At 48.1% G+C, this 27,511-nt stretch overlaps 1 protein-coding gene across 5 annotated transcripts in view; it reads left to right on the top strand.

The window, feature by feature from the left end:
• The window catches only part of nalcn (sodium leak channel, non-selective), a 259,921-nt gene that overhangs the window by 19,441 nt on the left and 212,969 nt on the right, over positions 1–27,511 (top strand). For all 5 annotated transcript variants that reach the window (XM_038818429.1, XM_038818427.1, XM_038818428.1 and 2 more), the window contains 6 exons: positions 3,089–3,172; positions 3,266–3,405; positions 4,051–4,179; positions 11,376–11,527; positions 25,462–25,604; positions 26,545–26,649. In XM_038818429.1, coding sequence (XP_038674357.1) covers positions 3,089–3,172; positions 3,266–3,405; positions 4,051–4,179; positions 11,376–11,527; positions 25,462–25,604; positions 26,545–26,649 — 753 coding nt within the window. The remainder of the gene's footprint in view (positions 1–3,088; positions 3,173–3,265; positions 3,406–4,050; positions 4,180–11,375; positions 11,528–25,461; positions 25,605–26,544; positions 26,650–27,511) is intronic.

The following is a 27,511-nucleotide window of genomic DNA, read 5'->3' as shown; positions in this document are numbered from 1 at the left end:
TCTGGAGCTCTCGTCCTCAAAAGGCAGTGGAAGCAGAATCTTTGAATATTTTTAAGGCAGAGCTGGATAGATTGTGAATAAGCAAGGGTTTGAAATGTTATCCGGGGGAGGCTAGAACATGGAGTTGAGGCAGCAGTCAGATCTTATGGAATAGCAGAGCAGGCTCGATGGGCCGAGTGGCCTTCTCCTGCTCCTTGTTTGTATGTGTATTTGTAAAAATCCATCTGGTTCACTCATGCTCATTTACAGAAACATCTTCCATCCATGCTTGGTGTGGACTACATGTGCTTCCAGAACCACCACAATATGGTTAACTCTTAGCTCCGTTATCATCCCATTTCCAGGACATCACTTGCAGGAACTCTACAGGGTAGTGTCCTCGGCCCAACTATCTGCAGCTGCTTCATCACTGACCTTCCTTTCACCATAAGGTCTGAAGTAGGTATTTTCATTGATGACTGCATAAGGTTCACTCACCTGAGGAAGGAGCTGCGCTCCGAAAGGTAGTGATTCCAATAAACCTGTTGGACTTTAACCTGGTGTTGTCAGACTTCTTACTGTGCTCACCACAGTCCAACGTCGGCATCGGCATCGCCACATCATGCATAAGGTTCAGCACCATTCACGCCTCCTCAGGTACTGAAGCAGTCCATGTCCAAATGCAGCATGACCAGGGCAATATCCAGGTTTGGGCTGGCGAGTAGCAAGTATTATTCATGCCACACAAGTGCCGAGCCATGACTGTCTCCAATATGAGAGAATCTAACTATCGTCCCTTAACATTCAATGGCATTACCATCGCTGACTACCATATAAATATTGTGGCTGCAGGAGGAGGCCAGAAACCTGAAATCCTGCAGCAAGTAACTAATCTCCTGACTTCCCAAAACCTGTCCACCATCTACAAGGAACAAGTCAGGAGTGTGATGGAATACTCTTCACTGGCCTGGATGAATGCAGCTCCAACAGCACTCAAGAAGCTCGACACCATCCAGGACAAAGCGGCCCTTCTTGATTGGCATCCCATCCAGACATTCACTCCCTCCACCTCTGAACTCTACCACTCAGAAGGACAACAAAATAAAAACACCATCATCTGGAGGTTCCCCTCCAAGCTGCTCACCATCCTGACTTGGAAATATATCGCCGTTCCCCCACTGTTGCTGGGTGAAAATCGTGGACTCCCTTGCTAACAGCATTGTGGGTGTACCTACATCTTATGGACTGTAGCGGCTCAAGAAGGTGACTTGCCATCACCTTCTCAAGGGCAATTAGGAATGGCCGATGAATGCCCATGTCACTGACACGCACATCCCCTGACCGAATTGTTTAAACATTTAGAGGGACAGTTAGGGAGGGTGAATGGAGGAGGTCAGGGAGGATTAGTGAAGCTTTGGGATGATTCTGAAGGGTTAATTCCAGTTAAGGATGTTTTGGAAGGGTTAGGCAGAGTTAATGAAGATTAGGAATGGAAGGGTTTGTTAAGAACATAGAACATACAGTGCAGAAGGAGGCCATTCGGCCCATCGAGTCTGCACTGACCCACTTAAGCCCTCACTTCCACCCTATACCCGTAACCCAATAATCCCTCCTCACCTTTTTGGTCACTAAGGGCAATTTATCATATCCAATCCACCTAACCTGCACGTCTTTGGACTGTGGGAGGAAACCGGAGCACCCGGAGGAAACCCACGCAGACACGGGGAGAACGCGCAGACTCCGCACAGACAGTGACCCAGCCGGGAATCGAACCTGGGACCCTGGCGCTGTGAAGCCACAGTGCTACCCACTTGTGTTCAAGATAGTTCGGAAGGGTCAGGGAGGGTTGGTGAAGATTTGAGATGATTCAGAAGGCCATGTGTAGGGCCTGGTTTAGCACAGTGGGCTAAACAGCTGGCCTGTAATGCAGAACAATGCCAGCAGCGCAGGTTCAATTCCCGTACCCCCCCCCCCCACCCCCCTCCGAAACAGGCGACTGGGGTCACAGTAACTTCATTGAAGCCTACTTGTGACAATAAGTGATTATTATTATTAAAGAGGGGGAAAAGCAAGAATGTTGCATTTAAGCTTTAATATTTTGAATGGTGGGGGGGGGGGGGGGGTGCGGAGGTTAGGGTTAAATTGAAAAGCCGTTTGTTCTTGTTTCATCTTTTCACCAATGTTAAGGTTTTGTGTTCCTACCCTTCCTTTGATGTTGAAAACCCAACCAGTCCAACAAAATGTGCTGGGCATGACATGACCCCCAGTGACCTTGCAGTATCACCAACAAGTGTCACTGACATTCTGCAATTACTGGAATCGGTTTTGTCCATTGAATCAGGATTTGCATGCGAGCTTTCAGTAAAATGAGCGTGAAATATATCGGATTTAGTGTATATTTTTTGTGACTTTATTTTAATGATAATGGATGCATTTGACTGTTGTGGACCAATGCCAGTGGATTTGACATACACAGCACGATATTCTCTTTCAAGCTTTGACAGTTCAACTATGTCCAGTGCCATCTTTTTGAGATACCCCATATTCAGTTGGAATAAATAAAACCAGACTGTCCGTTCAGAGTTTGGAAATGTTGCTGTTCTGAATACCAAATGAATTCATTAGTGACCCAGAATGTGCAGCGGGCACCACCAGTGGTTTGATTCCTTTCACTTAAGGGTCACATTTTATGTTTTACCTGAGATGACTTCTTGGCCAATCCCCCATGTGTTTGATGTCAAATGAATTTGATGCAGAACATTACCGTAACCTTTTACTCTGCATGCATTTTGTTTTCAAATCTAATTACCACGGGAAAAAGATCGGATTGATTTTTGCTTTGAACTGGGAGCGAGCATTCAGACATCAGACAATCAGCTCGAGTAGGTAACACGCACGTTATAGACTAATACGAATGGAAGGTAAGTGGCCCATTCTGCCAGCTCCTCTGAATGAAATATGCAGCGAATGCTCCCAGCCTTGCAGATGTTTCTTTCTGGGAAGATAATGAAATTCTCAGGAGCTTGAATATTTTTATCTTTACGTTGAGATTTTTGGTTTTTTTTCATCCAGTTCTGCTTATTGATGGTGGTTTGCTCTTGTTCCATAGGGCGATAACTCGTATGTGAAGGACCGATGGTGCATGTTCGATGGTTTTATGGTCTTTTGTCTTTGGGTGTCTCTGGTATTGCAGGTAGTGCCAAATAGTTTATGACATTAATTATTGAGCTTTCCACGAGAGTTGTGTGTGAGACTCCATTGCAAACTCTTAATTGTTATTTTTCAGGTCTTTGAAATAGCGCAGATAGTCGACCAGATGTCCCCGTTGAGCATGCTCCGAATCCCAAGGCCGCTGATCATGATTCGAGCGTTTCGAATCTATTTTCGGTTTGAGCTTCCACGCTCACGGATTACAAACATCCTGAAGTAAGAGTGAATAAAGAGCATCGTTCCCAATCGCAGAATGTCCCAATGTGCACTGCCGCCAGTGAAGTATGCTCACTGTTCAAATGTGGGAAATCAGCCAGCCAGGTTGGGTTCGGCAAGATCCCACAATGTGATCAGGAGGAGATGGTCTGTTCTTGTGTTTAGTGATGTCAGGGACAACCTACAGCCAGGACGCCAGGGAGAGCTACCCAGCTCTTCTTCAAATAGTGTCGCGGGATCTTGTGCATCCACTTGAGAGAGCTGACAAAACCTCGGGTTTGACATCTCACCCCCTGACAGTGCAGCACCCCCTCAGTCCTGCGCTGAAGTGGCAGCCTGGAATTTTGTGCTCAAGTCTTTGGAGTGAGATTTGAACCCACGACTTTCGAGCTTTCAGATTGGCGGGTAGGCGACACAACCACAGTTGATGAACCGAAATGCGGGGCTGCCTATCATTGTTGAGTTTTTTATAAACAAACTTTATTAAAACAAAAAAAAACAATATTTACACTTTTAAACTTCAACTCTAACACTAATAGATTACATGTAGTTTCTTAACATTAACACACTAGTTCCTATTCATTGTTGAGTGTTTATGAATGATGAGCAGTACGTTGTTTACATCGTCACATTGTTTCACTACAGGCGATCTGGAGAACAAATCTGGAGCGTGTCCATTTTCCTGCTCTTCTTTCTGCTGCTGTATGGAATTTTGGGGGTACAGATGTTTGGCACATTCACCTACCATTGTGTGACCAACGACACACAGCCAGGGTGAGCACTGAGTTTACAAATGTTGTTTTCCTCACTCTGCATTGAGTAATATTTATTATTATTGCCAAGAAAAAAACACCTGATGGGTTTTGTTTTGAAATTAAAGTAGGTTCAAGATTATTTCTGATTTCTATTTGGTGCTGTGCTGAAAATCCATCCTACGGACTGTGCCGGCCTAACCTTCAGAGGAATATTCACTCAAGGATGATGGGGATAGGAGCAGGCTTTCAGCCTCTCACACCTATTCTGTGGCCCGATTAGACATTTTTTCAATTGCTCCTCCTTGGTTCCGCAATCGTTTATAGTCACTTGGTGGGTCCGGAACTTGAGTATTCATAGAATCATAGAATTTACAGTGCAGAAAGAGGCCATAGAATTTACAGAGCAGAAGGAGGCCATAGAATTTACAGTGCAGAAAGAGGCCATAGAATTTACAGAGCAGAAGGAAGCCATAGAATTTACAGTGCAGAAAGAGGCCATAGAATTTACAGAGCAGAAGGAGGCCATAGAATTTACAGAGCTCATAACCCAGCAGCCCCATCTAACCTGAGGGCAATTTAGCTGTGTTGTTGTAAAAAGAGACATGTTGTTGAAGTTTTTCATCTTACATGTTGCCTGGAATGGAGAGTAGGTCATACGAGGAAAGGTTGAGGGTGCTAGGCCTTTTCTCATTAGAACGGAGAAGGATGAGGGGTGACTTGATAGAGGTTTATAAGATGATTAGGGGAATAGATAGAGTAGACAGTCAGAGACTTTTTCCCCGGGTGGAACACACCATTACAAGGGGACATAAATTTAAGATAAATGATGGAAGATATAGAGGGGATGTCAGAGGTAGGTTCTTTACCCAGAGAGTAGTGGGGGCATGGAATGCACTGCCTGTGGAAGTAGTTGAGTCGGAAACGTTAGGGGCCTTCAAGCGGCTATTGGATAGGTACATGGATTAGGGTAGAATAATGGAGTGTTGGTTAACTTCTTAAGGGCAGCACGGTAGCATTGTGGATAGCACAATTGCTTCACAGCTCCAGGGTCCCAAGTTCGATTTCGACTTGGGTCACTGTCTGTGTGGAGTCTGCACATCCTCCATGTATGTGCGTGGGTTTCCTCCGGGTGCTCCGGTTTCCTCCCACAGTCCAAAGATGTGCAGGTTGGGTGGATTGGCCATGAAAAATTGTCCAAAATTCTATGATTAACCTAGGGCAAAAGTTCGGCGCAGCATCGTGGGCTGAAGGGCCTGTTCTGTGCTGTATTTCTCTATCTATCTATCTATCTACACTCATCAGGGCAAATTCATAGACTCATAGAATCCCTACAGTACTGAATGAGGTTATTTGGCCCATCAAGGCTGCACTGACCCTTTGAAAGAGTATCCTACCTAGGCCCTATTCCGTAACCCCACACATGGAGTCCATACTGAGTAAGAATAAAGAACTTTGGTTCCCTACCAGGTCTCTTCATGGTGGTTCCCTACCAGGTCTCTTCACTGTCGTTGCCTTACTGGTCTGTGGTCCCTGTGACTAACATGTCATCCAAGTCAGAGAGATCTAGGTGTGCAGGTCCGCAGGTCACTGAAAGGGGCAACACAGGTGGAGAAGGTAGTCAAGAAGGCATACGGCATGCTTGCCTTCATTTGCCGGGGCATTGAGTATAAGAATTGGCAAGCCATGTTGCAGCTGTATAGAACCTTAGTTAGGCCACACTTGGAGTATCATGTTCAATTCTGGTCGCCACACCACCAGAAGGATGTGGAGGCTTTAGAGAGGGTGCAGAAGAGATTTACCAGGATGTTGCCTGGTATGAAGCCAACTTCTGATCATCTCAGAAATGGCAGCTCCTATGTCCAACTCCATTTGGAGCACAAAAGTAATAATAATATTGCTTATTGTCACAAGTTGGCTTCAAATGAAGTTACTGTGAAAAGCCACATTCTGGCGCCTGTTCTGGGAGGCCGGTACTGGAATTGAACCCGCGCTGCTGGCCTTGTTCTGTGTTACAAGCCAGCCATTTAGCCCACTGTGCTAAACCAGCCCCTGGTGAATGGCCATTCACCTGAATCGGAATGTGAATAGGGTCCACACTGGCCGCTGCAAAATAGTTCAACTGCATCCCAGCCCCATCCTTGGCCTCTTCTGGGTCATCCAGATACAAGGCCCGGCCCCCCGGGCTGACACCTACCTCGACCGGGGCACCTGGAAAGTTGGCCCTCCTTCTTCCTGCGTCACGCCTGGATCGGCGCCCACACGTGAATTTCCTTCAGCTGGGTCCAGGGACGTTCCACGTCTTGATGGCTGCCCTTCGCCTAGAGGCCAGTGTTGCTGCGGCGGTCGGTCCGGGCCGTAGAGATACCACGTGAGGGGCAACGCCCCAAAACGTTCACTTCCAAGCCTTGTGTTTCCAGGATGCTGCGTTCCCGCTCTCTCAGGACAAAGAAATCTCTCGTGTCTGTTGAAAAGTCAGGGAGGTTTTGGCCAAAAGTTTTTTCTGTATCTCTGTATTACTCACACCGCAGACCAAACGATTGAGGAGCATATCAGATCATATCTTCCACAACCGCGATATGAACTTGGTGATGGGTTCACCGGGGGGGACCTCTCTGCCGTATTAAAACAATACCTTTGAACGATCCCTGACGGGGCCGGTGTTAAAATGTTGCGACACAAGATGGCCGAATGAGTGTGTATCTGGCCGGGTAAAAAAGACTCCTGATCACTCCGAAAGTGTGCGGCCCGCAGGCCGTCATGAGTACGACCATCTGGCACTTGTTCTCCATGATGTTGTTGGCCCGGAAGAAGGAACACATCCTTTCTGCATACTGGTTCCTGTCTTCAACACTGGTATCAAATGCATCCAAACAAAGGCACAGCAAAATAATTAGTTCCAACCTTGATTTCAGAAAATCAGGGAGGTGGCGCAGCGGAGTCGGTTATAGCGTTGACAGCAAACCGGTGTACACCTTGTCGCCAGTTTAATAAGGACATGGAGAGTCCGCATCGAGTCAGAATATAAATTCTGGTTTATTTACAATTACATTACATATAACTCCCAGTGGATCCCAACAGGGTCTCTTCACAGCCGGTGACGTACTATCCTACCTTTTGTACAAAGCCTAATGGATTTACCCCACCCCTCGGTGTGGGAGCTCGTACTCCGCGAGAACCATGGGGAAGATAACCAGTCCCATCCCTGTGATCCTGTGCCGGATGTGACACCCACCCCACCTTTTGGACCCTAAGGGGCAATTTAGCATGGCCAATCCACCGAACACCTGCACATCTTTGGACTGTGGGAGTAAACCGGAGCACCCGGAGGAAACCCATGCAGACACGGGGGAGAATGTCGCACCGACGGTCACCCGTGGCCGGAATCGAACCCAGGCCCCTGGCGCTGTCGGGCAGCAGTGCTAACTAGAAGGCCAAATCTCTAAGGTACCATTTTGTACTACATGAGAAAATGTGCTGATTGGTTGGCAAGTGGACTCTGGTTGATGCCATGCCATAGAGCTCGTCTGACATTGCTTGCCTGACCATTAAAGTACCGCTCAAGGAAACCATAGACATTTTCACCATTTCGCTATAGAATGGAAATCTAGCCACACCACCATTGCCTAAATTTGTATTAATTGAACTTGTGAAATAGCTCACACAGTTGAGTTCATTTTTACCAACATAATTTTTGCCCAAATTGATGGTGTTGCCGTGGGATCCCCTCTAGGCCCAGCTCTTGCAGACATCTTTGTCGGTTTCCATGAGAAACGTGTCTTGGATGGAATGACAGCCAACCTCCTACCCCTTACCTACTTCTGATATGTCGATGATATATTTGAATGCACAGCTGCATGTCGGGATTTCCATACACAGCGGAATGGGCTCCATCCTGTGCTCAAGATTCCCCGTGGAAATCGAGCAGACAATTGAGCTCTCTTTCTTCAACGTGCTCGTTGTGAAATCTGTCCCGGGGGATTCTTCACTAGCGTTTCCCGCAAGCTTCATTCACTGGTCAATATCGGTGTTGGGATTTTTACAGTTCCACACACTGTACGGATTGGCCTCGTCGGGAGCATCGTAAATAGAGTCTGAACCATTTATTCACCATCGAGCTTGATGCTGAAATAGAGCAAATCAAAACTATCCTGCGGAGTAATGGGTCGGATCATTGCTCGCTGCATATCGCACACACTCCTGAACGGGCGAGAGGCTGAAAAGTGTCCAGTCTTCTCCAACTACTCTGGAAGGGTAGGCTGCCTCAAACCATGGAGGAACAAGTGAAGCTAGCCGTCTCAGGCTGCTCCGATGCAAAAGCAACACTGAGCGGTATTCCCCATGAACAGGTAGCAGCCGTGAAACCAAATTGACATTCTGCCTCTCACACAATGAGTAATGTGGTTTACGGATTTCAGTGCTGGTATGATGGCAGGTCAGGCTGTACGTCCTAATGACTGAGGGATTGTAACAAACAGCACGTCCCTTCGGCGGTTTACAACAGACGCGGCACCAACCAGCCCATGCTTCAAACTCAGAACACTGTGTCCAATATTAGGTTTGATTTTGCACTTGGAGAACACTTATTAAACCATCAGGATTTTACTAAGAACAGCAAATTAAAAATGATCTGTTCGGCACACTGTGTTACCCACTTCCACATGGTAAAAGCTGTATATCATAGAGTCATAAAATTTACAGTGTAGAAGGAGGCCATTCGGCCCATTGAGTCTGCACCGGCCCTTGGAAAGAGCACCCTATTTAAGCCCACACGTCCACCCTTTCTCCGTAACACAGTAATTGCACCTAACCTTTTGGACACTGAGGGGCAATTTATCGTGGCCAATCCACTTAACCTGCACATCGTTGGACTGTGGGAGGAAACCGGAGCACCCGGGAGGAAACCCACGCAGACACGGGAAGAAAGTGCAAACTCCACACACACCGTCACCCGAAGCCAGAATTGAACCTGGGACCCTGGAATTGTGAGGCAAGAGTGCTAATCGGGCAGCACGGTAGCACAGTGGCTATCACTGTTGTTTCACAGCTCCAGGGTCCAACCAAGGTTCAATTCCCGGCTTCGGTCACTGTCTGTGCGGAGCCTGCACCTTCTCCCCGTGTCTGCGTGGGTTTCCTCTGGGTGCTCTGGTTTCCTCCCACAGTTCAAAGACGTGCAGGTTAGGTGGAATAGGTGGACTCCATTGGCCGAATGGCCTCCTTCTGCACTGTAAATTCTATGAAATTCCATGACTAGGGGGTTTCACAATAACTTCATTTCCGTGTTAATGAAAGCCTACTTGTGACAATAAAGATTATTAATTAACCACTGTGTCTATAGAAATTCATCCATGGCCCTCTCATTTGCAAACAGAACAGGTCCATACATTATGCCTGTTTCAACTAAACAGAAGTTTGGGGGAGAGCCTTTTCCTGGTTCATTCCCCATGCCAATCAGAGTTGATAAGAACATCAGAACCAGGAGTCGGCCATCTGGCCCTTCGAGCCTGCTCCGCCATTCAACGAGATCATGCGGCCCGAACACCATAACTCTTTATTCTTCAAAAAACTATCTATCTTTATCTTGAAAACATTTACTGAAGGAGCCTCAACTGCTTCACTGCAGTTCTGCATTGATCTGCCTGGTTTGAATATAAACAAAAGCTTGGCAGTGAACTGTTTCCTGGCGAACTGTTTCCTGGTGAACTGTTTCTTGGCGAACTGTTTCCTGGCGAACTGTTTCTTGGTGAACATGGCAATGGCTCTACCCAAGTCTACTTGCCAACTGATCAGCACCCTCTTCTCTTGGAATTGTTGTTCCCTTTGAGGTTTGGTATTCTTGAGAACTGTTCTGATGAGTGCAAAATGAAAAGCTTCAACAGCATGTCTGGTTTTTTTTTTCATTCATCCTTAGTACCGCTGCCCCACAAAAACCCACCATTCAGAGCTTTTGAGGTGTTCAATGAACCTTCGGCCTCACTGCTTTTGATGAGGAAGAGTCCACATCCCCCTTTGTGTGAAGTAATGCTTCCTGACACCACCCCTCAATGACCTGGCTCCATTTTTAATGTGCTGCCCCCTTCGTCTGGACTCTCCCTGCCTGAGGAAATAGCTTCTCCCTATCGACCCAATCAAACCTTTTAATCATCTTAAATAGCTCTGACGGATCGGCCCTTAATCTTCAACACTCGAGAGACTGCAAGCTTTGTTGGCTTGGCTTTGTAGTTTAACCCTTTTTAACCCCAGATTTTATACGCCTGACAGGCTGTTTCAACTTTGCTAACAATGAAGAACAATGTTTCTTTATCAAAATGTATCATCCACTCTTTTAGCCCTTTTGCCTCAATTTCAAAAGGCAATTGAGACATGTATTTGAAGACCAGGAGTGTGGAGAAAAGACGCTATGATCCATTCCAAGCATTAATCTGCAAGGATTTCGTTTTTATAAATTTAGAGCACCCAATTCATTTTTTCCAATTAAGGGGCAATTTAGCGTGGCCAATCCACCGACCCTGCACATCTTTGGGTTGTGGGGGTGAGACCCACGCAAACACGGGGAGAATGTGCAAACTCCACACGGACAGTGACCCGGGGCCAGGATCGAACCCGGGTCCATGAGGCATCGGTGTTAACCACTGCGCCACCGTGCTGCCCTTTAATCTACAAAGGTGACTCCAGAACTGAGAGGGTTTAACTATTAGCAGGAAAGACTGAATGGACAGGGCAGGCTTCCTTCACACAAAGAGGAGGCTGAGGGGTGAACACGTAGAGATCAGTTCAATTCTGAGGGGGTTTGATAGGTAGTCACATCGAAGATGGTTCCGCTGGTGGGAGGAGACCATATATATCAGATGGGATTTACTCACGACTTTCGGGAATTCAGGAGAAACCTCTTTACCCAGAGGGTGGTGGGAATTCGGAAATCGCTCCCACAGGGAGTGGCTGAGGTGAATAGTGTTGATACGTTTAAGGGGAAGCTGGATAAACACACGAGGGAGACAGGAATAGTAGGAGATGTTGATAGGGTGAGAGGGGAGGCTCTTGTTCCGCATAAACACCAGAGTAGAACAGATGGGCTGAATGGCCTGTTTCTATGCTTTGGACTCAAATAGGTGGAACGATCGGCGGAGATATTGCCACCCACTCCCCCCTCCCCCACCCTCATTGCTCTAACGCTTGGAATAATGTTGCCAGCAAATTAATATTTCGTCTACTCCACAGGAACGTGACCTGGAATAACTTGGCTATCCCCGACACCCACTGCTCACCGGATGGAGAAGGATACCAGTGCCCACTGGGATTTAAGTGCATGGACCTTGAAGAGCTTGGGCTGACCAGACAGGAGCTGGGCTACAGTGGATTTAATGAACTAGGTCAGGCATGGTTTTCACAACTCGATTTTCAAAGAGCTGTTCGAAGTGCTCAGCTATGAGCACGGGTTGTATGGACAAGGCGCTGTCTAGTGGTGTAGAAGGTGAAGGGGGTGATGTAATCGAGAGGTTACAAAATTGCTGAAGATGTTTACGGGATAGATCGACAGAAATGATTTCTTTAGCTTGGGGAGTTCAGAACAAGGGGACGTCACCTCAGAATTAGAGGTGGGGGTGATGTCAGGATTCCAGGGCATCAAAACTGCGAAATAAAGTCTTCAGAGTGTGCTCGCGGCGTTCCCTCTGATCGACAGGAGAGTGCATCCCAGACTCCAGCCCACCATAGAAGATTCACTTTGGTAAGTGAGTGTCGCGCATTGTGGCCACATGACCAGCCCAGCTCTGCGGTGAGTGTCTCAATCTGACGTGTGGCATTCCAGCTCATGGGCCCACCTCGGCCTGCTATGTTGTACGGCCTAACGCTGCCCCTTAGCCTGACGCTGGCACACGGCCCAAGCCTCACATGTGTGGAGCAGAATGGGCAGGATTATTGCTCCATAGACTTTCGGTAGGCTGACTTACTCCTCTCCATTCCCGGACTGTTGTTCGAAATCTGCCGAAGAATACTATTGCTTTGATAATCCTTGTACGTGTCTCATCGTCCAAATAAACAGCTCGAGAGAGAGAGAGAGAGGGAGAGAAAGAGGGAGAGAAAGAGGGAGAGAGTGCGCTGTCCAGATCAGTGAACCTGACCACTGCTGACAAGTTCAAGCCATGAACTGAAACCTTGGGCTCGAAATAGGAGCAGGCCAGCTGATTACTTCCATTTTCTTACCCCTGATCGTTAGGCCAAAGTTACCGCGTGCAATGGAGAAAGTCCACGCCACGTTACATGGGCAGTTCTGAACTCAAGAGTTAAATTTTCAGGAGTGTTTTAAAGAAGATGGAGAGGCTTTGGGAGGGGTTTCCAGGGTATAGGACCAAGGCAGCTGAAGGCACGGCTGCCAATGGTGGAACAATTAAAATCAGAGATGCACTGAGATCTCGGAGGGTTGGAAGAAGTTGCAAATGATTTTTCTTTTTTAAACTTAGAGTACCCAATTATTTGTTTCCAATTAAGGGGCAATTTAGCGAGGCCAATCCACCCACCCTGCACATTTTTGGGGTGCGCAGGTGAAACCCACGCAGACACGGGGTGAATGTGCAAACTCCACACGGACAGTGACCCAGGGTCGGGATTCGAACCCGAGTCCTCAGCGCTGTAGGCAGCAGTGCTAACCACTGTGCCAATGTGCTGCCCCAGAAGTTGCAAATAGTAAGGGGTGAGGCCATGGAAGCATTTGAAAACAATTAAAATAAATCTTTGCATTTGTGTAGTGCCCTTCATGATTTCAAGATATCCTAAGGCCCTTTACAGGCAATGGAGTGCTTTTGAAGTGTAGCCACTGAGTCAGACAGATTTGCGCACAGCAAGCTCCCACAGAGAACAATGTGGCAACGTCATCATTTGGTGGAACAGAACTTGAGCACTGCTGAAAAAAGCGACATGCTGTCAAAACTTTTTACCTTGCCCTCATCAGGACAGTTGGTAAGGTAAACCAACAATTTATACTGCATGGGAAAAGGGTATTCGTTGGTTGGCAAGTATACTCTGATTGGCAGGGGCTTTGCCATGAAAAATGCAGCAGAGGACGGTAAACTACCAGCTTTTGTTCAAATTCAAATCAGCCAGGTTGACTCTGGTCAAGGCACCGCATGAGGAATGAACTCGGGAATGGCTGTCTCCCAAGCTTTCATTTAGTTGGAAAAGGTGCAATGCATGGACATCCTCCTTCTGTCTGCAACGTATAGGGCTCTGTTACACCAGTGTAGGTGCGAGATTACAGGTCCAGCCTCGTTTCGCCATCCAGAGATTAAGGTCGCTGCATACCCCGGCTTTGTCTAGGGGTCAAATGCCAACTAAGTCACGAACGCCCAGAACACAGCGTCACTCTGGGCTATCAGTCCCAGATACACTCAGGTCTACCTTATCTTGGAATGAAAGGATTGTATGATGAGGAGAGATTGAGTAGACTGGGTCGAGACTCTAGTTTATAGATGATCTCATTGAAACATAAAATTCTTTTATTTTAATTTTGAAGTGCCCAATTTCTTTTTCCCAATTAAGGGGCAATTTAGCGTGGCCAATCCACCCACCCTGCACATCTTTGGGTTGTGGGGGCGAGACCCACGCAGACACGGGGAGAATGTGCAAACTCCACACGGACAGTGACCCAGGGCCGGGATCGAACCTGGGACCTCGGCGCCGTGAGGCAGCAGGGCTAACCCAAAACATAAAATTCTGAAGGGGGTTGCCGGGGTCGATGCCAAGAAAATAATTTCCCTGAATGTGGAATGTCGAATTAAAGCTCCGTCTCACGGTTAAGACGCGGCCAGCTCAGACTGAGGTGGAGCGATATTTCTTCACTTAAGATTACGAATCTTTGGAATCCTCGACCCCAGAGAGCTTTGGATGCTTAATAATTGAGTATGTTTCATACGGAGTGTACTCGCTGTGCTCTTTAAGGGGGTGTGCCTTGGAAGGATCTGATCGCCCAATGGCGGACGAGCACGTGGATCTCTGGGCAGAGGCGGGCTTTTGCAGCTGGTTTGATCTTACTGCTGAGAATGAAGACATCAATTACAGCGCTCTGTATATACTTTGAATTTATAATTAACCCGTCGTTGTTAGTCAGCTAACTGGCGGTCACTAATTATTGCATTTACTGCACAGACGTTGATTAAATCTTTAGGTGCGGGGATGTCGACATGGTGCAGGAAAGGTGACGTTGAGGCCGAAGGTCGTCCATGATCCTGTTGGATGGTGGAACAGCCTCAAAGGGCTGAATGGCCTTTTCTGGTCCCCATCCCTTGCATTCTTTCCGCTGGGTGTGAGGCAGCAATGGATGGAAAGCTGGCCTTTATTAAACCAGGAATCTGTATGCCATGTGAAGCAGAAAGAATTGTCTGAACGCTCGCAGAGGCATGATGTAAGAGGTTAATCTCAATTCCATAACGAGGGATTGATTTTTGGGATTGAATTCTTTCCAGTAATTTGTTTTCTTGGTGATAATCTTTGGTGCCCTTTCAACTGTTGCTCTTTACTTGGAAGTCAATATTCTCTTGATGGTATTTTTCCTGGGCTTTTATTTTTTGCAAAGCTATGGATCAATTGGTAGCAGAATCGGCTCCGAATCTCAAGGCTCCCGGTTCAAGTTCCACTCCAGGCATACACTAGAAATTAGTTCCAAGGAAGGGCTACATTGTCAGAGGCGTTGGGCGCGATTCTCCGCTGCCCACGACGGGTCGGAGAATAGCGGGAGGGCCTTCCCGACATTTTTCCCGCCCTCCTGCTATTCTCTCCTCCCCCCCCCCCCCCCCCCCCCAACGGCCGCCCCACGACACGAATCGCTGCTCGCCGTTTTTTACGGCGAGCAGCGATTCTCCCCAGGCCGATGGGCCGAGTTCCCAGGCCTTTACAGCCGTTTTCATGGCCGCAAACACACCTGCTCTCACCGTTCGTGAAAACGGCCGCAAAGTGCCGTCCTGGACAACCATGGCACCGATTGGCACGGCCGCACCACGGCTGTGCCAAGGGTGGCATGGGCCTGCGATCGATGGGCACCGATCGTGGGCAGCAGGTCTGATACCCGCGCACTATTTGTTCCTCCGCCGCCCCGGTGGCTGAGGGGCATGACGGCCCGCGCATGCGCGGGTTTGACGCATCTGCGTGATGACATCATCCGCGCATGCGCGGGTTGGAGCCGTCCAACCCCACATGCGCGGCTGACGTCATCGTGCGCGTCAGCCGTTGTGACGCTTGGTGCGCGGACTTAGCGACGGTCTCTAAGCCCGCGATGCCGTGCTTCATGGGGCCACGCTGCTAGCCCCACCCGGGGGGGGGGAGTATCGGGTCCCGGGAGGGGGCGCGGAGGCTGCCGTGAAACGCGGCCAGTTTCACGGCAGCCTTTACGATTCGCCGCATTTGCGGAGAATCGCGCCCACCCTCTTTTGAGTGAGGCATTGAACTGAGGCCCCACGTGTTGCCTGTTGGTTAGTCTGGCTTCAGAATGATTGATGAAATAATGTTGGCATGTCCAAACATTAACTGGTTTCGTAATGAACTCAATACATCTATCCATGACTAGGTGTTCCACTGCTGGAGTTGTGAGCAATCTCCCTCGCGACTCCTCATCACGTGTCCTCTCACATCATCATTATGGGAGGAGCTATTTACACAGTCCCGCACATTAACCCTTTTTTAAATTCATTCATGGGATGTGGGCGTCGCTGTCTGGGCCATTCCCTATCCCTGAGGGGCATTTATGGGTCAACCACATTGCTGTGTGCATGGAGTCACATATAGGCCAGACCAGGTAAGGACGGCAGATTTCCTTCCCTAAAGGACATTAGTGAACCGGATGGGTTTTTACGACAATCGACAATGGTTTCATGGTCACCTTTAGACCTTTAATTCCAGATTTCCATTGAATTCAAATTTCACCATCTGCCATGGCGGGAATTGAACCTGGGTCCCCAGAGCATTACTCTGGGTCTCTGGATTATTAGTCCAGTAACAATACCACTATGCCACTGCCCCCTTTTACAAACCCATGGGATGCAAAAGATCCCATGGACTATTTTGATGAAGAGCAGTGGAGTTATACCCAGTGTCCAGGCCAATAGTTATCCCTCAATGAACATCACAAAAAGCATTATCTGTCATCCCGTTGCTGATGTGGGAGCTTACTGTGTGAAAATTGGCTGCCGTGTCTCCTATATTGCAACAGCGACTGCACTGGCTGGTTAGCACTTTGTGACATTGCAAGGTCGGGGAAGTTGCTATGTAAATGCAAGTCTCTCTTTTTATTTTGTAAATTTTGGGCCGATTTCACTCCAAGCTCAGTGTCTGGCGCTGGAGATGTGTCAAGCCAAGACCAGTGTATTCTCACATGATCTGACCCGCCTGGTGTCAAACGGGTTGGAAACGTCAACATCCCCAATGCTGTCGTTGCACTTTTTTCAGGGTTGAGATGCAATTCAGCTGCGCTTCCTGAGAATGTTGGGGATATTTATAATGCCAGTGTTCCCCTTTGTCCTTCACAAGGTTATTTATTACTTGTGGGCCAGCAGTTGAAATCCTTGGTATACACACCACAGACATCTCCATTTCCCCCAAATTGTATTGTGAAACGAGTAACAAGCTGTGTTACTTTATTCCATCCTGCATTCATATTGTAATACGCCCGGTGATCAGAATTAACGTTATTGTTTTGCATAAACATAGAACAGTACAGCACAGAACAGGCCCTTCAGCCCTCGATGTTGTGCCGAGCAATGATCACCCTACTCAAACCCACGTATCCACCCTATACCCGTAACCCAACAACCCCCCCCCCTTAACCTTACTTTTTTAGGACACTACGGGCAATTTAGCATGGCCAATCCACATAACCTGCACATCTTTGGACTGTGGGAGGAAACCGGAGCACCCGGAGGAAACCCACGCACACACGGGGAGGACGTGCAGACTCCGCACAGACAGTGACCCAGCCGGGAACCGAACCTGGGACCCTGGAGCTGTGAAGCATTTATGCTAACCACCATGCTACCGTGCTGCCCCACGGTAACCTCCATAAAATCAGTTGCCTGGGGCGTGGCAGCTTAATCAGGGGACCTGGGTGTTGCCAGAGACTCTGCAGTCAGTGATCTACTGTTAATTACATTTGCAGATTTATCATGGTGGGGGGGGGGGGGGGTGGGGGGAGTGTCCGAGAAGGAATTCTGCTTCTCCTAACTTTGCCCTCCGCATTTCTTGTTGTTGCAAAAATCCTGCATTTCTCTCCCATCTTTTTCACGATCGAGATGGTCGGCCATCTGAAACATCAAACCTGGGGCCCCGCCTGCCCCCTCGGGTGGATGCAAAAGATTCTAAGACAACATTCCCTAGAAAAACAGAGGGGTCGTGGCCAATATCCATCTCTTAACCGATGCCAGTAAAACAGATTATCGGGCCATTATCACTTTGCTGTTTTTGGGAGCTTGCTGTGCATAAAATTGCGTGCTGCGTGTATTAAGATTGCAATAGTGTTGTGATCCGTAGCCAGGTCCCAGGGACTGCGCGGGGGGGGGGGGGGGGGGGGGGGGGGGGGATCTGGTTTGGGACCAATAACATTTTGTTACTTAGTGAATGAAGCCACAAGATTCCACTGGCTTTGAACATAAATAAACTTTAATATACAGGTTCAGAAAGCTAGAGCAATTTACAATGTTTATTTTATACTCTAACATTCAGAGTAGTTTTGAGGTGAGTGTGAGTTCACAGGAAAACTATGTTTGAACACACCACACCACACAATAGATGACAGGTGTGGCCAAAACTGATTCCATGGATTTCACAGCAAGCCACCCAGACGTTTGTCATTCTGTGAGCCAACCAGCTTCACTGAAATTTGGTATTTCGCCCCAGAGTTTCCAATCTCCACCTTTTGAAGATCTTTCCTTGAAACTATTTCTAAATGTTGTTTCGACTGAGACGGCTTCAATGATGGTCCCTCTTTCAGGGTTTCAATCATGCCTTCTGAGATTCCTTTCAGCTGGATCTCCAATTACAGGCAGGCTTTACCTTCCAAGCACACGTTCCGATACATGGCCCTGAGCCACTGCTCGAAAGGTGTGCCTTTGCCTCAACAGCCCACTTTACTTAAAATCTGCTCCCTGCAGCCCATTTGCTAACTTGGGGCGAAATTCTCCGCCCCCCACGACGGGTGGGAGAATAGCGGGAGGGCCTTCCCGACTTTTTTGACGCCCTCCCGCTATTCTCCCACCCCCCCGCCGAAATCCCGACACGAATCGCTGCCGCCGTTTTTTTACGGCCGGCAGCGATTCACAGCTGTTAGAAGGGCCGAAGTCCCAGCCCTTTACGACCTTTTTACGAACGGCAAACACACCTGGTCCTGCCGTTCGTAAAAACGTCGTGACCACCTGGAAAAAAATAACCATGGCACCGATTGGCACGGCAGTACCACGGCCGTGCCAAGGGTGCCATGGGCCCGCGATCGGTGCCCACCGATCGCGGGCAGCGGGCCCGATACCCGCGCACTATTTGTCCTTCCGCCGCCCCGCAGTATCAATACGCGGGGCGGCTGAGGGGCAACCCGGACCGCGCATGCGCGGGTTTCGCGCAAAAACGCGATGACGTCACCCGCGCATGCGCGGGTGGCGTCTTCCACCTGCGCATGCGCGGCTGACGTCATATGACGCGTCAGCCGGCGCTAAGTCCGACAAGCGGGTTTAACGATTTTCGTTAAGCCCGACTTGTCGGAGCCTCCGACGTCGGGCTGCTAGCCCCGACGGGGGACCAGAATCGGTCCCCCGTCGGGAAGGGGCGCGATGCCGTAAAACCCGCCCGGGTTTTACGGCGGTTTGACGATTTTTCCCGTTTTGGGAGAATTTCGCCCTTGGAGTCTGTTCCTCTGTTCTGTTCTTTTAACTTAATTCGGACCGCTACCTGTCCCTGTCTCTGACACTTGCTGGCTGACTCTCCAAAACTGGCTGACTCCAAAGCCCTGTCCACTGACCATTGAACTAATCTGGTGACCTGTCACAACATTCCAAGTGATCCCAACCGTATTAATAGGCGGTAACCAATGTAGCAAACATTGGAACACCCTGTACCTTATTCTCCACAGAATACTAATTTAGCACACCGGGACACCAAGATAAATGATGCCATAACAATAGTGACTGCTCTTCCCAAGTATGTGGATGTAAAAAGCCTTGGCATGTGCTGAGGTAACGAAAGGCCTGATAGGAATATAAATCTTTCTTCTGTATTTCTGGATAATTCCCACTAATTCCCCAGTGTCAGCCTAGATCTTGTGTTCACGTCTATGGCCTGTGACTTGAGCCACTCACTGAGACACGGTTGATTTATATTGCTGACAACCGACCTGTTGGTGATGCTTTCATGTCACTGTCATCAAGACAAATACAAGAATACCAAATTTCAAACAGTCACAACAATGTTATACTACAGGAGAAAATAGTGCTGATTGGCTGGCAAGTCAACGCTGCCCTAGACGTTGCCATGGCGAAAACAACAATGGGGAACTATAGGCTTCCCAAGCTCTTGAGTAATTGAAAAAAAACACGAGGCTTGAACATACTACTTTTGTTTGCAGATAGTAGGTCCTTGAGTATGAATGTATGCCACTTATAGCAAAAGTAAACGAGCTGCGTTACAAGCTTGACTAATTATCCTTAATTTGTTATTTTGTGTCGCAGTTGGCACACTCAGGATTGTTCAACTGACATCTGACTCCCCACCTTCCTCCCCCTTGATCTCTCCTCCATTGTGCAGCCCAATGTGGCTGCCCTTACAGTGTATCTGGGGCTGCTAGCTGAGCCATAGCACGTATTCCTCTGCCTTTGGTGTGGGAGATCAGTTTGGCCAGTCCAGCTGCACCTCTCTTGACGGGCTGCACTGTCACTGTGTTGTCACACTCCGTGCGTGCCCAGCATCCGCTAATGAATGAGGCGTCATTTCCCCCAGGTAACTAGTGGAAAAATCGGTTACTGGATGTAAATCTGACTCGTGTGCAGTCGTGTGAAACTGATTATAGTATTTTAAACCTCTCCCCATTTATATTCCCATTACCGCAAACTTTTCCCACTCCTCGAAACCTTGTTTAAGCGAGATCCAAAGATTTTATTCCATCCAAAGTTTTTTATTTTAAGTTGTAATCCTATTTTGATTTTTTTTCCCATCTTAATAGTGTGCTTACGGTTGATGCTTTAGCCTGAGGCATAATACTGGTGATGTCAAAAATGTGAGTCTTTATCTTCCTAAACTGTCTCTTACACGGTGAGAGCCATTAACTTAACTTTGCCTGAGAACGCTCCATTTACAGAACAAGGTTACCATAGTTACCTTGTGTTACCTAGGAGCTGCAAAATACATCTTTGAGAAGTCAATCCTGGTTATTGCCCTCCGCCTAACCACCTTTGAGTAAAAATAATCGCTCTGCCTTCTGTCTGCAGCTTGGTGCAGAGTTATAATGTACGTTCAGATTTCTCTTGCAAATATTCATTTTGGGTGTAGAATGAATGTGGGATTATTTGGTGTAGAAGTTGTGTTACCTGCGTCTCCCGTTGATAAACACCCCTTTGTTGTTCATGCCACAAGGAGACATATGGCAGGGCACATCTGCTAGACGCAGTTTGCAAAACGAGGCCCTGAGCTTCTGTAATATTTTCACGTGTCAGCGGCAGGTTTCATGGTCCGAGTGCTTTCCTGAAATGTCTTGCTGTCCTCGGGAATGTTAACATTTTGTTTTTGAGAAATGGGCAGATGTTGAAAGTTCAGCAAACTGCTGGAGGTGATTGGGAAAGAACTGTTAAACCTAGAGTTTAGATGCAAGATGTGTCCTGGTTTCAGTGGAAGGTGTGATTTCATTTTTTTTTTAAAAAAACCTTTTGTCGGGCGTCTCCTGTCTTGTTTATACTTTTTATTCCATTTCAAAGTTTTCAGGTTTTGGAAACACCAGGAGACTGAAAATGGGCGGGATTCTCCCATGCCGCTCCGCGTGGGAGAATCGCCGTTCGAGCCATTCTTTCCCGCGACGCCGGTCCGACGTCGGCAGGCGATTCTCCGAGGAGCGGAGAATTGGCGCCATTTGCGCCGGCGTGTTTGGCGCGGCGCTGGTCGCGAGCCGCTGTCCGCCGATTCTCCGGACTTGATGGGCCGACGGCCGCGCGGAAATGGCAGAGTGGCGTGAACCGCTCCAGCACTGTGCTGGCCCCCTGTGAGGGCCAGAATCTCTACTGCCCGCGCCGTTGTGAAACGCATCGGCGTTCACGACGGCGCGAAGACTCTGTCTCCATTTTGGAGAATCGCACCCAACATGTTTCAGCGTATGTTTTAAAAACACAAACTGCAGATTTAACTGGTTTCAAGAATAATAGCTTCGACAGCAGTTCATAGAATTGTTACAATGCAGAAGGAGGCCATTCGGCACATTTTGTCTGCGTCGACTCTCCAGGTGAGGAACTCACCCAGTGCCATTCCCCTGTCACATTCTTCCTTTTCAGATAACAGTCTAATTCCCCTTTCAAAGCCTCGACTGACCTGTATCGACCAGATCCTCGGGCAGCGCATCCCACATCCTAACCACTCATTGTGTGAAAATGTCTTCCTCATGTCACCATCGCCTCTTTTGTCCAGTTACTGTAAATCGGTGTCCTCTGGTTCTCGATCATTTGACACCATTTATTCTTGATTATATTGCATGGGAATTTACCATCTGCAACCTGCTTCCTGGATGGGCTATAAAACAGTTCACATCTGAAGTCAATTTATTTTTAGTATGATCTGAAAGAATTTCATTCCTCAGAACTCTCCGGGACCTCTGCTCTGGTTCCCCACCAGAATGGCCAATAAAAGCCAGCCGTTTATTGGAAAAGCTGAGAGTAGTTAGAGGATGGCCTGCTAGCAAAGAAATGTAAATAACTGGGATAATTGAGATGGGCGTATGAATCCCGACAGTGCAGGAGGGGGCCATTCAGCCCATCGAGTGTGCATTGACCTGCTGAAAGAGCAACTTACCTAGGCCCACTCTCTCACCTAATTCCGTTACCCCACCTAACCTGCACATCGCTGGACACCAAGGGGCAATTTTATGACAGCCAATCCACCTGACTTGCACATCTCTGGACTGTGGGAGGGAAGCACCCACACAGACACAGGGAGAACATGCAAACTCCACATAGACTACCTCGTCCATTTTATGGCGCAGCTGAAACTCCCCCCCCCCCCCGCAACTCCACCCCCATAAGTCTTTAACCACCAGAAGCTTGTCACTCGCTCTCTTCTCTTCTCTCTTTCTTCTCTCTTCTCTCCTCTGTCTTCTCTCTTCTATCCTCGCTCTTCTCTTCTCTCTTTCTTCTCTCCTCTGTCTTCTCTCTTCTATCCTCTGTCTTCCCTCTTCTCTTTCTCTCTTCTCTTTCTCTCTTTCTCCAGAATAGGACTCTGGCAATATTGGGGGCGTCATTATTCACCTTGACAACAAGGATATCAGCCAGGGATCAGCCCAGGGATTCAGAGGGCGTGCGTTCAAATGAGACTTCAAACCAGGGCCTTGTCTGCCCGGGTAGGTGGACGTCAAAGATCCCATGACACTATTTTGAGGAAGGGCAGTGGAGTTCGCCCCAGTGTCCTAACTGACATTGACCCTTCAGCCAGCACCACAGAAACAGATCTGGTGATTATTACATTGCTTTTTCTGGGATCTTGCTGTGCTCAAATTGGCCACTGCTGTGTTTCCAAGCAGTGACTACATTTCAAAAGCGGTTTATTGGTTGTGAAGCTGTGAAAGGTGCTATATAAATGCAAACAGTTTGGGAGGTTTTGTTTTGTGCGATGTTCTGCTTGGTAAGTTTTTATTTGTCTGTCATGTCTATGGTGCTGAGTGAACAATCCATCAGGCTTCTGTTCTGTAACCCAGCTCTACGTACATAACGTGCCAGCCCTGAGGCATGCAGTTACCATTCAGTTCTTTTAAATTATTTAATTTTCAATTTCCAAGGGATGTGAGCTAGCTTACTGCAAACAGCAATCTACCATGAGACGAATATACTGAATCCTCAGCCGTTTTGGATCAAATCACAGCCTCTATAAATTGAACAAGAGAGAGCAACACTAGGAAAGACTTTCAATTTTGAAAAGTTTTGGACCTGAACAATGTTATAGATAAGCGCATGTATGAGTTCTTAGGTATGTTCTTGAGAATTAATTTATTTTTTGTAACAATTGAGCTGAGCGACATTATCTTTATGATGATCTTTATTAGTGTCACAAGTAGGCTGACATTAACACTGCGATGAAGTTACTGTGAAAAGCCCCTAGTCGCCACATTCCGGCGCCTGTTCGGGTACACAGAGGGAGAACTCAAAGTGTCCAATTCACCCAACAAGCACGTCTTTCGGGACTTGTGGGAGGAAACCGGAGCACCAGGAGGAAACCCACGCAGACACGGGGAGAACGTGCAGACTCCGCACAGACAGTGACCCAGGGCCGGGAATCGCACCCGGGTCCCTGGCGCTGTGAAGCGACAGTGCTAACCACTGTGCTACCGTGCCGCCCATAATTACTCTCAGCTCTCAGAATGAACAGACTGAAATTAGTAAAGAATCGAGTGGCAGTTTCAGCAAAGGTGTTGAAAGAGGAAATGGATGGTGGAAGCGTACGAACAAACAGAAAGTTAGATGTGCTCAGACATCTGTCATTTGGTTTATGCCGTTGGGGTTAGTTTAGGAGCAAGATGCGCCCCAGATATTTTCAGGATTGTTATGCTGTTGTAATGATTTTTGATTGGATGTACGTGACAAAGAGGCGAGTGTCGACATTTTTACATCATACATGTTCTATCGCTAAGGATGTCAACATCTGTTCAATCTAAAGCGTGCATTTGGATCGAAACAGATAATCTGCAGGGGAGAAGGTCATGTGACCCATCGTGTCTGCACCAGACATGATGGCTTTAACAGCGCGAATCAGACCAAATTCGATGCCATGCTCCACAGGGAGATAGAACTGTCTGAGAGGCACAGTCGGTTTGGGAGGGAGTTAAAGAATCAGAGAATTTACAGTGCAGAACGAGGCCATTCGGCCCATCGAGTCTGCACCGGCCCTTGCAAAGCTCACCCTACTTAAGCCCACACCTTCACCCTATCCCTGTAACCCAGTAACCCCACGTTTTTGGACTCTAAGGGCAATTTATCGTGACCAGTCCACCTAACCTGCGCATCTTTGGACTGTGGGGAGGAAACCGGAGCACCCAGAGGAAACCCACGCACACACGGGGAGAACGTGCAGACTCCACACAGACACTGACCCAAGTCAGAATCGAACCTGGGGCCCTGACGCTGTGATGCAACAGTGCTAACCACTGTGCTACCGTGCCGCCCGACCTTGGTGCAGAGTGAGCCAGTGACGGGTCGAGGAAGGTTGGGGCCAAATTAGCGGGGCACAGCGATCAGCGATCTCGGAGAATTGTTGAGCTGAAAAAGGATTTTGAGCACATGCGCGTATCACCTGTATAGAATGTTACAGAAAATGAGGTGGCCATTCTACCCTTCTCCCCTGTGCTGTCTCTTTGAAAGGACTGTTCACACTCCCCCCCCCGCCCCGGGCTCTTTCCCCATAGCCCTGCAAATATTTCATTTTCAAGTATTGACCAATTTCCTTTTGAAAGTTGTTATTGAATCTGCTTCCACGGCCCTTTGAGACAGTGCCTTCCAGATCACAACAACGCGCTATGTGGTTTTAAAATTCATCATCGCCTCTAGTTCTTCAAGGATTTGATTAACATATACTTAAAATGTGTGGTGAATGTAACTTAGTAATTCACACTGTATTTACCAATACCATTGTACACGCAGTAGCGTTATCCGACCACTAGGGGGAGTAGCTCTGGGAATGCTCAGGAGTTTGTACCAGGCTCCACCCTTGGCTCCGCCCACAGCTCCTCCCCCTGGTCTACTGTATAAATACCCTTGTCCAGAGCCAGCCTGCAGTTCATCGAGAGTTCAACGGGTAACAGGCTGGCTCTGTAGTAACTAGTGAATTGATGGTTCCATCAAAATGGCAGACCTTTCTGTTTTTATTTCAAGTTCCCAGTATCTGCAATATTTTATCTTTATTTAAAAAGACAGTTGGATCTTTCCCTGTAAATGTGTGTATTCATGTAAGTTGTTACCTTATTCACGGTAAATAGGTGGCACTAACTGCAGTGCTGTGCGTAGGCGGAAATGTTTGAACTTTTTAACCAGCGTTTTGTTTTGTCGTCTTCAAAGTCTTTCTTACAATGTTGGATGTCCTGTCTCTATCCTGCCATCAGGCACCAGTATCTTCACTGTTTATGAAGCTGCATCGCAGGAGGGTTGGGTGTTCTTCATGTACCAGGCAATTGACAGCTTCCCACGATGGCGCTCGTATTTCTACTTCATCACCTTGATCTTCTTCCTCGCCTGGCTTGTTAAGGTGCAGCGCATGGTTGTAAATACTAAACATATTGTACAGGGGGATTTTCTGCGGATGCGCTAATTTGTTCCTTTAATACCGGCAGAGAAAGCTCCTGGTGTCATTTGGTGGGAATCTTTTCTTTTGTTTATCATAAACATCATAGAATTTGCAGTGCAGAAGGAGGCCATTCGGCCCATCGAGTCTGCACCGGCTCTTGGAAAGAGCACCCTACCCAAGATCAACACCTCCACCTTATCCCCATAACCCAGTAACCCCACCCAACATTAAGGGCAATTTTGGACACTAAGGGCAATTTATCATGACCAATCCACCTAACCTGCACATCTTTGGACTGTGGGAGGAAACCCACGCACACACGGGGAGGATGTGCAGAATCCGCACAGACAGTGACCCAAGCCGGAATCGAACCTGGGACCCTGGAGCTGTGAAGCAATTGTGCTATCCACAATGCTACCGTGCTGTTTAGTGGTAAGTTATACTGTCATGGGGAAGAAGGGGTTCTCCTTGGGCCAAAACATCTCTCTTGAAAAGAACTTGAACAGCAAGAATAAAAGCTGAGAGTATTCAGTTACTGGGGAGGCAAAGGAAATCCATCCCTTCAAGCAAAGCAATAAGGATGAAGGAGCAAGTCTATCGAATTATCCCTCGTATGTTCCTTTTGCTATTTTAGGTGATGTCTTTGTGAATAAATGGGTAGGAATTTGGGAGCAGGAGGATGGGAGTGAGTTCCAGATTTCTGGACTCCCCTTGGCATGAGGAAGTGCTTCCTGACATCAGCCCTGAGTAATTTTGAGATCCTGTCCCCCTTATTCCCCCTTGAATGGCGGAGCAGACTCGATGGGCCTGCTGGCCGACTCCTCCTACTTCTTATGTTCTTGTGTTTCCTGCTCTTTCGTATGCTTCCAAGTTTCATGAGTTCTTTCTCTGTCCTTTTCAGAATGTATTCATTGCGGTGATCATTGAGACCTTTGCCGAAATAAGGGTTCAGTTTCAGCAGATGTGGGGTCCGAGAAGCAGCACCACCTCCACTGCCACGACACAGGTGATGTATACGCCCAGAACTCCTGTACGGGAAAAATCAGCCATCAGCAACTAACACTCAGCTCCTGAAGTAGCAAAACATCACAGAAACATGATCAAATCACATTTGATGCCAAACCACAAAGTGGGCAGCAGGGTAGCATAGTGATTAGCACTGTTGCTTCACAGATCCTGGGACCCAGGTTCGACTCCCACCTGGGTCACTGTCTGTGCGGAGTCTGCACGTTCTCCCCGTGTCTGCGTGGGTTTCCTCCGGGTGCTCCGGTTTCCTCCCACAGTCCAAAGATGTGCAGGTTAGGTGGATTGGCCGTGATTAATTGCCCTTCGTGTCCACAAAGGTTGGGTGGGGTTACGGGGAGGGTGGTGCTGTGTGCTTGGGTAGGGTTCCCTTTCCAAGGGCCGGTGCAGACTCGATGGGCCGAACGGCCTCCTTCTGCACTGTAAATTCTATGTAAAGTGGTCAGAGTTGGGTTGTCAAGATCATCTTAAAGGAGGAAAGAGAGAGATTGAGATATCTCCGGGGAGAATCCCAGTGTTTAGGGTCTGAACAGCAGACAGGGCCTCCAGTGATGGAACGATTAAAACAGGGATGAACGCAAGGCAAGAATTTGAAGGAACGCTGATATCCCAGAGGATTATATGGCTGGAGGAGGTTACAGGGATGGTGAGAGGCAAGGGATTCGGACACGACAATGATCATGCTGAAGTGAAGAGGTCACCAGATTGGGTGCCGATCACAGGTCAGAGAGCACAGGATTGTGGGTGAGTAGCATTTGGCATGAGTTAAGATGGGGCATCATAATGAGTTCAGGTACACTGAGTGGCCAAGGTAAGCGAGGAGAGCGCTGGAATGGTCGTGCCGG

Source organism: Scyliorhinus canicula, chromosome 14 (assembly GCF_902713615.1).
Source record: "Scyliorhinus canicula chromosome 14, sScyCan1.1, whole genome shotgun sequence".
Taxonomy (NCBI): Eukaryota; Metazoa; Chordata; class Chondrichthyes; order Carcharhiniformes; family Scyliorhinidae; genus Scyliorhinus; species Scyliorhinus canicula.
The sequence above is the reverse complement of the archived record's forward strand: the minus strand, read 5'-3'. Positions and strand labels throughout refer to the sequence as shown.